This window comes from Pyrgilauda ruficollis, unplaced genomic scaffold (genome assembly GCF_017590135.1).
Source record: "Pyrgilauda ruficollis isolate IOZ18807 unplaced genomic scaffold, ASM1759013v1 scaffold6, whole genome shotgun sequence".
Classification (NCBI taxonomy): domain Eukaryota; kingdom Metazoa; phylum Chordata; class Aves; order Passeriformes; family Passeridae; genus Pyrgilauda; species Pyrgilauda ruficollis.
The window spans coordinates 14868438-14881305 of NW_024527710.1; the positions used below are offsets into that span (position 1 = coordinate 14868438).

At 56.9% G+C, this 12868-nt stretch overlaps 2 protein-coding genes and 1 non-coding gene across 3 annotated transcripts; all 3 read left to right on the forward strand.

Moving 5' to 3' along the window:
* The first annotated feature begins 1967 nt into the window (after positions 1 to 1967).
* On the forward strand, positions 1968 to 5545 carry TMEM61 (transmembrane protein 61). The gene is made up of 2 exons (XM_041483500.1): positions 1968 to 2326; positions 5260 to 5545. Exons 1-2 carry the CDS (start codon positions 1968 to 1970, stop codon positions 5543 to 5545), a joined length of 645 nt encoding a protein of 214 aa, XP_041339434.1.
* Positions 5546 to 7061: 1516 nt separating this feature from the next.
* BSND (barttin CLCNK type accessory subunit beta) lies at positions 7062 to 9893 on the forward strand. The gene is made up of 4 exons (XM_041483620.1): positions 7062 to 7238; positions 8213 to 8292; positions 8630 to 8869; positions 9608 to 9893. Exons 1-4 carry the CDS (start codon positions 7062 to 7064, stop codon positions 9891 to 9893), a joined length of 783 nt encoding a protein of 260 aa, XP_041339554.1.
* Positions 9894 to 12196: 2303 nt separating this feature from the next.
* TRNAG-CCC lies at positions 12197 to 12267 on the forward strand. Its single transcript has one exon. It is a non-coding gene; the product is annotated as a tRNA-Gly (tRNA).
* Positions 12268 to 12868: the final 601 nt, after the last annotated feature.

The following is a 12868-nucleotide window of genomic DNA, read 5'->3' on the forward strand; positions in this document are numbered from 1 at the left end:
GTCCATCTGGACTTCTGCTCCCTGCCTGGCTCTGGCTCTGCACTTTCTGATCTCAGGATGCAATTTAAGACCCCTCTGTAGGAGATGAGCCCTGCCTGGAGGAATGGAGACCAAAGCCACCACATTATGGTCCTGTTACTGACACACAGGCACAGTGATGAAGTCACAGGTGACAGCTGAGTGTCATCCATCTGTCCACCAACCTCTGCCTGAGCTCCTCCTCTGTCCTGGACATCCCTCACGTGCAGGCTCTCTGCTGGCACTGCCACCATGACAAACCTGCACAGTGCAGTCACCCAGGACTGAATCTCTTTGGGGGTGTTGGTGCTTAATTCCCACATGGTCCAAAGCTTTTTGTCCATTGAGAAGTGGGAGCTGAACCTGCATCTTCTTGATGGGCAGTGAGCAGGGCCAGAGGGGGCGTGGGGAGACCTCTCTGTCTCCCTGGTTAGTTGGGAGCTGGGGATGCACAAGCTCAGGGAGCAGATGCTTGCTGTTTGCTGGAGAAAGCAATGGGGACTGAGATCAGAAAGCAGTTCCCCCTCCCCAAGTTTTCCAGCACCAGGGAAACTCTCTGCATGTGACATTTAGCTGAGAAGGGCCACCCAGCAGGAGCGTGTGGCTCTTCCTCACCTGTTTGGTTGTCAAACCAACCCCAAACCACCCTGACAGGGAGGGTGAAGGTTGATAAGGTGATAACACCTGCAGGGTCAATCTTGACAGGAACTTGAGAAAGTTTGCACTGGAGCTGACCCAGGCAAGCAAAGTTTTGTGTGCCAAACTTCATGTGGATGAAGATTGAGCAGATTTTTCCAATGTCATCAGTTCTGGAGGAGAAAACAGGCACATTGATAATTTGGAAGCGATGACATCTTAAATTTATGTTCCCCTCTCTGACCTCTTCCATAAGCCATGCTTTGAAAGCCCAGGAAACCCAGCTGGCATTCCCCCAAGTCTGGGAGGAAGTCTGGAATAAAACCCAAAGAGAAGAGCTCTGAAAGCGCCCGGAGCTGGGGTGTCCATCCTGCCTTTGTGCTGTTCCTTGAAAATTGGGATGTTTTTACGAGGCTCTTGGGAAGTTTATGGGTCCAACCTGGTGCTGACTTTGCTCTTCCCAGGGACTTCCCATCTGAGATGGTGGAGATGCCCCTTCTGATGGATAACAATAATAATGGCTAAAGGGGCTGCAAGCCCCGCAGACCTCCTCACCTCTCGGGATCTCCTCTGGTCAAGATGACCCCGAGATGTGTTAAAAGTCTCTTTTCCCCAACCCGGCTGTCGAAGAAGGAGTCAGAAGTATTTGGCTGTCGTTCTCAAGGTTGTTTATTATTTCTTATCTAAAACATTTTCTGTCTGGCCTGCTGAGGTCTGTTCTGCAGGTCAGTCTGAGGCACACTGCCCTCCCATGGGACTGGCATTGTCTTTTATACTATAAACTACGTATTCGATATTTACAGTTATGTTCCAATACCTATCACCTATGTTAGACAGTGACTTTTTACTTTACACCAATCCCAGAGTGCCACCATCACCAAGAAGATGGAGGCCAGGAAGAAGAAGGAAGAAGGACAGGACAATGCCCAAATCCCTCCACCTTGTCCCCTAGACCCCCATAGTAAAATTCTTCAAAGTTCCCCCTCTCACCCTGTGACAACTACTATGATGCTACTTAAACTTTTGTGACTTGCAATTCTTCATATAAAGTTGGTAATTTGCTCCATGGGTTAAGATTGAAATCCCAAGTGTCTTTGGCTTCCTGCCAGCGCCTCCGAGCCCCTGCCAGGATCTTGAGCCATCCAGGGCACCCAGAGGGATGTCCTGGGTTCCGACACTCACCCAGTCATTTTGTCCTCCAGCAGGTCTTCCACTTTGAGCTTTTCCCACTCAAACCTGGCACCTTTCTTGTCTTACAGGCTCTCTCATGCCTTGCCTCACTCTTGTCCCCTCCTAAACCCTCCTCCTGAAGGATGGCAGCCGCGTCTTTCCGCTACGGCCTGACCATCACGGGGGCCGTGCTGCTGGTGACGGGGACGCTGTGCTTCGCCTGGTGGAGCGATGGCGAGGTGGGCTCCGGCAGCGGGGCTCGCCTCCTGCCTCCCCGGGAGGCCGAGGCCGTGCCCAGCTCCTCCTCCTCCTCCTCCTCCTCCAGCGCCCTGCTCCGCTCCGTCAGCTTCTTCTGCTGCGGCATCGGCGGCATCCTGCTCATCTTCGGCCTCCTGTGGTCCGTGAAGGCCAACGCCAGGGTGGTGTCCCGGCGCTACCAGTACCATTTCCCCCGGGACCTGCAGTACTTCACGGCCGAGCCTCCGGAGAAGTGGAACTGCAGGTGGGAGCCCCGTCCCTGCCAGCTCCTGGGTGGGCAGAGGTGGAGGATGGGTCTGAGCCTAAACCTGCTGCCAGCCTTGCTGGCTGGGGAGCCCACAGAGGCAGCAGCACTGCTCTGTGCTCTCCTCCTGCCCCCCGAGCAGTTGCTGCTGCTCACTAATGTCAGCCCAAGCCCTGCAGTGCCCTCCCTGCCCACGCCCTCTGTGCCCTGCATCCAGCTTTCCTTGCCCTGCATCCAGCTTTCCTTGCCCTACATCCAGGCCTCCTTGCCCTGCATCCAGCTCTCCTTGCCCTGCATCCATCTCTCCTTGCCCTGCATCCAGCTCTCCTTGTCCTGCATCCAGCCCTCCTTGCCCTGCATCCAGGCCTCCTTGCCCTGCATCCAGCTCTCCTTGCCCTGCATCCATCTCTCCTTGCCCTGCATCCAGGCCTCCTTGCCCTGCATCCAGCTCTCCTTGTCCTGCATCCAGCCCTCCTTGCCCTGCATCCATCTCTCCTTGCCCTGCATCCAGCTCTCCTTGCCCTGCATCCATCTCTCCTTGTCCTGCATCCAGTTCTCCTTGCCCTGCATCCAGCTCTCCATGCCCTGCATCCAGCTCTCCCTGCCCTGCATCCAGCTCTCCTTGCCTTTCATCCTGCTTTCCTTGCCCTTCATCCAGCTCTCCGTGCCCTGCAGGGCCATCACATGCCAAGGGACACATCTCTTTAGCAGGGCCACCAAGCAGAAGAATACATTGGTTTTCTGGCAGAAGGTTTGGATGTGGGGGTGGGGAGGGGTCCCTCAGAGCTCCAGTCCTTGTCTGGCAGCTCTGCAGTGCTCTGTCAGGATGAGGGTGTTTGTAACATCTTTAATGGAAGCAAAGTCTTTCTTACAAGGAAGTTAAATGGAAAAAAAAATAATGAAAATAATCCTTGGGATGGCATCAAGATAGAAATGTAGGCAGAAGGTCCTTTATAAAGCCCATTTCAGGGTATGGAAAGACTCCTTGCCCTGCCCTGAACACCATTGCTGCTTTTCAGGTTCCCTGGATCTTCCAGTGTGAGCCTGAGATTTGCTCCCACTTCTTAATTTAAAAGGTTTTTTTATAAAAAGGGTTTTTATTTGCTGGAGACTGCTGTGGAAGCAGGACCAGCCAGCCCTTCCCAGTGCTGCTTTATGGGGTCACAGCAAAGATCGTGGCTCCAGCATAAATGGGGCTCTGGGGAAAAGCAGCACTAAGAGAAACTCCTGAGAACATTAAACCATAAAAACACAGTTGGAGTGGGAGGCACGTTCCTGGTTCTCCAGGGGTTTCAGTGCCCATCTGGTATCTGTGAGCTTGTGAGCAGCTCTGGGTATCTGGGGGAGGTTCCCTGTCCCAGGGAGGGACTTTGCTGTGCCCCTGTGGGGAATGTCCCTTTCCCTGAGCTCCCAGCTCCCTTGCTGGATGGGATGCAGCACCCCGGCAGTGCTGGTGCTGCAGCAGCTCCTCCAGCCCCAGCAAAGCATCCTGTGCTGGGATAAATCCCCTTCTTCTCCACATTTCCAAGGCAGCATTGCTGTGCAAGCTGAGGCTGTTTGGCAAAACCCCTGGCAGAGAAGCCCGGGGTGGTCTGTCTGGGACAGGGATCTGCCAAGGCCAGGATGGAGGATCCCTGTGGAGCACATGGCTTTTCCTGTGGACCAGCTGTGCCCTCCCATGCCTGCTGCCCCCCCCCAGCACACTGGGCTGGCTTTCACCTGCAGTGATGAGCTGCTTTCACAGCATCCCCAGCTTTGGGGCTGCACCTGGTGCAAGCAGGGCCATGTGCAGGGCAAAGGTTGTCAGAGGTTTTCCCTGTACACAAGCTGTGTTTGCTCAGGAAAACTCTGCTGGAAGTGGCACCAGGCTTGGCCAGTGCAGGGAGGGCTCTGGCTGCCATGGGAGCAGGGTGTGACCACAGTGACCTGGTGTTATGGTTGTGAGGGTCCCAGGACGAGGGAAGGGATGAATCTGACTCCATATTCTTAGAAGGCTGATATGTTATATTAATTATATTATATTATATTATATTATATTATATTGTATTATATTATATTATATTATATTATATTATATTATGATGTATTATAAGAAATTATATACTAAAACTATACTAAACTATAGAGAAAAGGATACATCAGAAGGCTTGAAAAGAATGAATTATAAAATCTTGTGACAGACTAGAGAGTCCAACATAGCTGGACCATGATTGGTTATTAAGTAAAAACAATTCACATGGAACTAATCAAACATGCACCTGCCACGTTCTAAAGCAGCAAAACAAGAGAAAGAAATCAGATAATATTGTTTTTCTGTTCCTCTGAGGCTTCTCAGCTTCCCAGGAGAAAAAATCCCGGTGAAGGAATTTTTCAAAAAATATCATAATAACAACCTGGGCTGCCTGGTGGTTGTCCCGGTCCTTGTGCCAAGCTGCTCCCTCAGCTGTCAGCAGCCTCTGTTCTTCAGGGGGTGAGTTCGGGGTTAGGCATGGTGAGGATGCTCTCCTGCCCATGGGATCCTCTTGAAAACCTCGTGGATGCCAGGAAGCAGCTGACAGGGTCACCCCATGACACATGACATGTGACACTTCAGCAAAACCCGCCCGTGTGCTCTGCCCAGTACACGAGTTAATCATGCTCGGGGATGTTCCACACAATGGGGTTGATGGGATGCTGGGATGCTCCAGTTAATGGGGCACTGGGATGCTCCAGCTGGATGCTGGGATGCTCCAGCTGGGTTCTGGGACGCTCCAATTGGAAGCTGGATGTTCCATTTGGGTGCTGGGATGTTCCAGTTGAGTGCTGGGATGTTCCATCTGGGTGCTGGGATGCTCCAATTGGAAGCTGGGATGTTCCAGATATGCTGGGATGCTCCAGCTGGGTGCTGGGATGTTGATGGTGTGCACTGCTGGGTTCCCTCCTCTCCCCCACAGCCCCTGGGACTCCAGCGCCATCCCCACCTACGAAGAAGCCCTGAGCTGCAGACCAGCCCACGCTGCCCCGGCCTACGTGCAGCCGCCGGGGAGCAAGGAGGAGCTCACGCCGCCCCTGTACCGCTACCTGGAGCAGGACGAGAGCTGGCAGGGCGGCCGGCGGCGCAGCTCCTCCGACAGCGCCCTGTTCCGGCCCGGCCCGGCCCGGCTGGAGCCGGGGCAGCCCCCGGAGCCGCAGGCAACGCCTCCGCCCAGCTACGAGAACATCAGCGAGCGGGGGCTGTGACAGCCCGGCCGGGACTCTGCGGGTCAGCTCCGAGCCGAGCCCCTCGGCCGGGGTGGGAGCGGGGCGGGCGAGCAGCGGGAAGGGGCAGCCCGGCTTTCCCGGCGCTGTGGGGATCGTGGGACCTGAGATGTGCTCAGGGCGTCGGGGGTAGCTGGCATGTTTGAAAGCTTTGATATTTTTAATAAAACCACTGCTGGTTTCAGAGGCTTTGCATTCCCTGCTCACCCTGGGGAGCTCCTGTCAGGCCGGGAGCTGCCCACTCAATAATAAATCTGCAGCACAGAACGAGTAATCTGGGCAGAGAAAGCCCAGCTCCATCTGCGCCGCTCCCTTCTCTGTGAACGCCCCTTCCAGCCCTGTCTCCACCCCTTCCACCTTGTTTCCCTAAATACTGAGCCCCCACGCCTCACTTCACGTGGCATTAGCGATGCTCAGGGGGTCATGCCCGTGGTCAGAGCATCCGAGTGCACTTGGCATGCCAGGCAGCCTCCTGGAAAAGCCATCCTGAGTGGCACAGCCCCCTCCCTCCCTGCCGCCACGGGTGGGCGTGCAGCCTTGCCCAAAGCTGTGGCAGGGGCTGCTGCCAGGTCCTGCATCCCACCAGAACTCAGCGCTGCCCTGGGCCCCCTGAGGCCCTGCAGGGCTGCAGAGTGGCTGAGGAGCCACGGCCACATCTAACATACTGTTTATAATAGAATTATTTGTCATAAACCAGGTGTATCAAGAGAATAAATCAAGGGAATAAATCAAGGGAATAAAACAAACACTGTCTGGCTGTTGGATGTGTGGTGGGATGGAGACACCTTTTAACACCCCATTTCCAACTTAAGTGTACACAGGGCACAGGGACATTTTGTCTTTACTCTCTCTGGGTGGATCAACCTCACTCCATCCTTTTCTGGCTTTAGTTCCTCCTTCACAGCCCAGTGAGGCAGCCTTAGCATTCAGCCAGAGCAACGCAGGGTCTGCTCCAAAAGACCCTCCAGGGTCCTTTGTGCTGCCACAAAGGACCCTGGAGCATTCCCTCTTTTCCTGTTGCAGCCCCTTAGCCCTTGAGAACGTGCTGGGCCCTGGCATCCCCCTTCTCTGGGGCTGTGCCAGCTCTGATTTATGACCGAGTCCAGCTCCAGTGCCCAGGGCTGGGAAAATCCCGGCAACACCAGCTGGTCTCCGGGTCCCCATCCCTGCAGCCGTGTTCCCTGTCCCCCCTGTCCCTTCCCAAGGTGTGGGGTCTGGCTGAGCGTGCCTGCAGGGAAGGTTACCCGGACACGTGCCGGGTGGCTCCACTGGAGTGTGAACGGCGGGGCAGTGTTTGCATTCATTACAAACCCATTAAAAACTGGCTGGCTCAGCCCTGGGCAGGACCAGCTCGACGTGCAGCTGATCCTCAGCTCCTGGCAGCCTCTGGAGAGAGAAACCACCCCTTGCCTTGCGCTGCAGGTGTGCTCAGCAGGCAGCAGCCGCAGGTGGACGGGCTTCCCAAAGTCTCTCCTCCTGCCTCTCCCACCCGGAGCCCATGGCAGAGGAGAAGACCTTCCGCTACGGGTTCATCATCTTGGGCTTCTTCCTGGTGATGCTGGGGATGTTCATCATGAGCATGGAAAAGCCCCAGTACTACATCACCTTCTGTGTCCTGGGTGTGCTGCTCGTAGCCGTGGGCATCACGTGGAGCATGTGCCAGTGCTACCCAAAGGTAGGATCCCTCCTGCTGCTGGGAACTCTGGGGGGCTCGAGGGCTCAGCTGGCTTTGGGGGGCTTTGGCTGCTGTGGATGTGCAACCTCAGTTTCCCCAGGGGAAGCCAGCTGCAGCAATCTGGAAGAGGAATTGTTTTGGGAGGCTTGTGCCCTGCTGATGCCTGCAGGATGTGCCCCCATCTCCTTCACCCCCTGCGTCTGGGGCTTTGTTTTCAAACAGGCAGCAGGGAATAATCCCAAGGAAAGAAACTTGTGTTCCTCTCTCCCACGCAGCCCTTCCTTGGGATCCGGGACTTGGCAGGCTCCCAGGAGTCCCAAGAAGGGACTGTGGTGGCCATGGAGGTGGGAGGGTCCCGGCAGTCTCCTTGGCAGAGGGCACGGAGCGCAGCCACGCGTCCCTGCCCTGGGAAACGGCTCTGGCAGAAAAGGGCTTTTTCCAAGGAGAGGGCATCTGTAGGACTGATCTGGGCACTGCTGGATGGCCCATCAACAACCTGGCTGCCCTCCAAAATGTGGGGGAGCCACCTCAGGACCCAGGACCAGCAGGGACCTCCGGAAGCAGCTGTGTTCCCTGGGACTGGGGTGGAGCAGAAACCAGCTCCCCTCAAAGCTGAGCTCAGCCCCAGCTAGGAGGGAGATGTGGCTTTGCCACCGTGCTTGAGGCTCAAGGATGGGACACCCTGGGCATGGTCCCTGACCAGTGACCTCCTGTGTGGGCCTTGTGACTCCCTCTGGGCTTGGGGACACGTGTGACCCCACAGGGGGAAAGGCACTGAGAGCAGGGCTGGGCTGGACTCATTCTTCTCTTATTGATTTCACTCAAAAGTGCCATTTCCAAGGAAAACATCCAAATATGGTGGGGAAAGACCCTAAACCCAGCTGAAGGGACACTCTGGCCCTTTCCCCACTATGAGGGTGAGGGTGCCTGTGATGCCCAGCACAGCCCCTGGGCTCTGCTTCTCTTTTCCCCAGATAACTTTCGTCCCTGCAGACCTCGAGGCCAAGCGGTTCCTGGACCACAAACCCATGGTGCTGCCACAGAAGGACACCAGGTGGGTCCCACAGCAAGGTGACTGATGTGTGTGCCCTGAGGGCAGGGTCTGACACTGGGAACAGCACAAAATGCCAAGCAGGGATCAGGCTGGGAGAGGTGAGAGCTGCCTGAGCCTGCCCAGGGCTGAGCCTGAGTGATGCTGGGGGAGGCAGAGCATCCAGTGGTGTTCCTGCAGGCATGCCCTGGCTCTGCTGCTGGTGTGGGCAGTGACACGGCCTTGGTGGCCTCTAAAGCCACTCCCTCAGGTGATGTAGCCCTGTGTGCATGAGCCTGAGCATCTCCCAGCTCCATGGCATCCAGCTCTGCTCAGCACCCTGTCACCCCTTTGCCTGCAGCTTGATTTCCCCCTGCCCCAGCCAAGAGGCCAGCAGCAGCTACGAGAAGAGCCTGCCATCCTACGAGCAGATCCAGAGGCAGGCGGTCAGCTCAGCCCCACCCCCGGGCACGGCACAGCCCCGGTCCCGCAGCTGCTCCCAGCCAGCCCTGCAGGCCAAGGCAGAGATCCACAGGGAGCTGGGGGCTGGAGACCCCCTCCAGGACCTGGCACCCCGCCTGGAAACAGCAGCAGGCAGCTGGTAGGTGATGCCTGCGGGCTTGGGGTGGCACTGGTGGGATGAGGAGTGAAAATGGGGGGGATCAGACCCCCAGTATTGGGGGAGGGAGAGGATGCAGAGGGGTTTTGCTGCTCTCACAGCACTGAGCCTCCACACCCTTGGCCCCACTGGATGGTGGGGATGGTGTCTCAACCCACGAGGAGTCTCTGAACCAAATGATTTCCCAGGAGGAAATTTAGGTGGCCTCTGGTTGTAATTTGCATTTTGATGTTTGCGTTTTCGCATTTTGCTTTTATTTCATTTTATCAATATAAACAGTGTCCCTCACAACAATAACCCCAAAGTTCCTGGTCAGACTTTGATAGAAATGAGACGCACAGCACGTCACCCTCAAACCAGATGCCACATATGATGCCCAAGCACTGGTTTGGGAGGTCCCAGAGGGCTCTGCACGTGATGGGGGTCTCTGTTCAGCCTCAGGGCAGAGGACTCAGACACTGCCAAAATGTAGCTACAGCTGGGATGGATGCAGTGCTTTCCCATCCCAGCTGCAGATTCAGGAAGTGCAAGGACAGCCACTACTTCACACCCTGGGCAGGCAGGTGTCCCCAAAAAAGCAGGCACCAAGGGCTGGGATAGGGACAGACATCCCAGGCCCCTCCAGCCACCCAGCGAGGGGACTGGTGATGCCGGTGATGCCGGTTCCGGCGGGACCGCAGCTCCTGCCCAGCCGTGTTCGGTGTCCCCGTGTCCCCGCAGCGCCGCCCGGCCAGCCCCGCGGGATGCTCCGCTGGCATCCCTGCTGGACGAGATGGACACGCCATCGCTGGAGGGCTCCGTGCCCGGCAGCCCCACGCCGCAGAGCCGGACCCTGCCCTGCTCCAGCCACTCCGGCCGCCCCCCGAGCAGCTCCCCGGAGCGGGGAGAGCAGCCCCGAGCCCCCTGGAAAGGCGCCGGGAAGGAGGATGAGCTCTACTACGGGCTCCAGGAGGAGCCGGATGCTCTGCTCCAGGAGGGTGATGGCCTCTCTGATCCTGAAAATTGATTTTCTGGAAAAAATGGTCACTTGGCATGGACTCACCTCATGGAGGGGACACACAGGTCGTAGCCTGGAGGAAAGGGGGCTGTCCCCAAAAGGATCCTGCCTGTCCCTGTGCCGTGCTGCAGCCCTGGTGCACACCCAGCCTCTCAGGAGGCTGTCATTTCCCCCAGACCCAAAGGGGGAACTCGCAGCTCCTGAATTCAACAGAACATGGGACAAGGCCTCCTCGCCAGAGCCATTTGGGTGGGCACAGAGAAGCTGGGCTGGGCAGGATCTGGGCTAAGAGCTGTGCTTGGGAAGGGAAAGGATTGGCTGTGCTGTTTGGAGCAGGATCAGGTGTAGGTAGGTAAAACCTGCTCAGTGCAGTGGGTTTTATCAGGCAGAGATGTCCTCAAAGCCTTTTTCCCACTTACCCAAGCTCTGCTGAAATTAAAATTCGATCCTGAGTCTCCTGCAGCAGGCAGCCTTCACATCTCCGGGCTGGGAGAGGGGTGATGGAGGTGACAGATCGTGCTATCCCCTACCTCCTGCACAAGGACCAGCTTCCAGCCCTCCTGGGGACACAGTGGGGAGGACACAGCTGAGCCAAAACCCTGGTGGTGGCACTTGAGGTGGTGGCTTTGCACACTGTCGCTGGTCGGTGTCAACAGCTGCAGGTGGCTTTGCAGGCTGGCACCCACCGTGCCCAAACTTTCTGTGAATAAAAGGTGTTTGTCCCAAACCACGTGGGTGGATCTCAGCCTGGCTTGTCACCGTGACAGGGACAGCACAGGGGCTCTCCACAGCCTGGCTCCAGCACAGAGAGAGGGCAGAGCTGGTGGGAGACACAACCTTTGGCTGCTCAGGACTGCAGGGATCTGTGAGGCTGAGCCTCCCCACGGCAGCTGGGTCTGGATCAGAGCATCCAACAGCACGGGGATGCTGAGAGTCCCTAGCTCTGTTTTGGAAAAGCTGGGCTGGATCTGCCTGTGCCTGGCATGGCCCCAGGAGGCTTGGGAGCACACGTCTGCTGGCAGAGGAGACTTCAGCAAATTCCATAGAATCACAGAACTCAGCTGGAAGGGAGCTTAAAAACCCTGCAGCTGCAACCCCCCGAGTGGAAAAGTGGGGGACAGCTGTGCCCAGCAGCCCAGGGGGATGGGGCACAGAGCCCTGCAGGGATGTTCCTGTGCTCCCCTGACACCCAGGAGTGCTTGGCTGGTACAGGGCAGGGTGTGCAAGAAAAGGCTGTGCCTGAGGTGTCACACCCCTGTGACACTCCTGCACCCTTGGCTCACCTTGGTGTCACCAAAGCAGCCAGGCAGAAGGGCAGGGAGCATTGGGGTGTTTATGGGCAACAGCAGGGTGGGGAGTGAAGGCTCCAGTGTTGGCTAAACATTGGCACAGGGTTGTGAGCTGCTCTCCAGGGGGAAGCATTACCAGATTGATTGCATGGACTCAGCTCCTGCCTGTCCTTCCCAGGGTGAGGGAGTGCGGTGGCTCTGGGAATGCTGTTTGGATGGAGCCATGCCTCACTGAGTTTCAGAGGGTGCCCAGGGCAGGATGTCACTGTGTCACTGCTCCTGTGGAGTGTGGGGATCTGGTGGAGACCCAGAAGCTTTTACCTATAGAACCACAGAATGTTTGGGCTGGAATGTTTGGAAAGAACCTTAAAGATCATCTTGTTCTAAGCCCCCTCCATGGGCAGGGACACCTTCCACCAGACCAGGTTGCTCCAAGGCTCATCCATCCTGGCCTTGAATGTGTCCAAGGATGGGGCATCCACAGCTTCCCTGGGAAAACTGTGCCAGGGCCTCACATCCAAAGTCCCTCCCTGCTCTCCTGTAATCTCTGTGCGGAAGGGCTCTAAGGTCTCTCTGGAGCCTTCTCTTCTCCAGGCTGAACACTCTCCCGGAATTTCCTCACAGAAGAGATTCCTACCTCATGCCTTGGCACTCTCATTTTTGGCAAAATAAATCTGCTTTTCAGAAGCATTCCTCCCGGCAGAGGCAGGGCAGGGGGCTGACACGGAGCCTGGACCCTCTCCCGCACGGAACCCTTCACGCAGCTGGCTGTGCATCCCCGGCACAGCATCCCGCGCCGGCCCAGGTTAAACATTGCGGGACCCGCGACATTCCTGCATGGATTAAGCGCCGCCAGCAGCCCCGGCTGTGGCTCCGCCCGCGCAGGGGGGACAGCTCGCTGCCCCCGCGTGTCACCCTCCGCGGGGACCTGGCGGCCGAAGGACGGGGAGGGATCCTCGCCCGGCGGGACGGGGCTGTCGCTGTCCCGGCGCTTGGCGGCGCGCGGGGGGAGGCGGCAGCAGCGCACCAGTGGTGTAGTGGTATCATGCAAGATTCCCATTCTTGCGACCCGGGTTCGATTCCCGGCTGGTGCAGGGCAGGGTTCATCCCGCCTCTCTGAGTTGTGGTAATGCAGTGTTAAGGCGCTGGCACACTTGGAGGTCTCCCAAGATTTGTGGGAGCTTCTTTTTACCGACGGGATGCTCGGCCTAGCGCACCCAGCGCTGTGTCCGCACGTCCCGGAGCCCATTTCTCCCCCCGCCGGGATTTAGGGACCTTTCCCCTTCCTCCTTGTTGAGATCTCTGATGCCTCCTCTGCTCTCTCCCTCCTCAACAGGAGCCCCCTCCTTTACACAGACACACACGCTGGAAGCCTCACAGGGAGCCAGGACTGAAACAGAGCTCTTCTGCACAAGGTGCAAATTTTGGGCTATTTCTGAATAATTCTCAATTAAAAAAAAAAAAAAAAAACAAACCCAAACCAATAAAAACCCCCCAAAAAACCAACCAAACAAACAAACAAAAAAAAAACCCCAAAAAACACAAAAACCTTTCTGCAGATACCCACTCCTGGAGTGTGAGAGCTGTGGCCGGATCCCTTCCCAGGCTTCCAAGACCTCCATGGTTCCTCAGCACGTGGGAATGCACGTGGAACGGGGGAACCTCTGCCACCCCCTCCCTCCTCTTCGGGCTCCT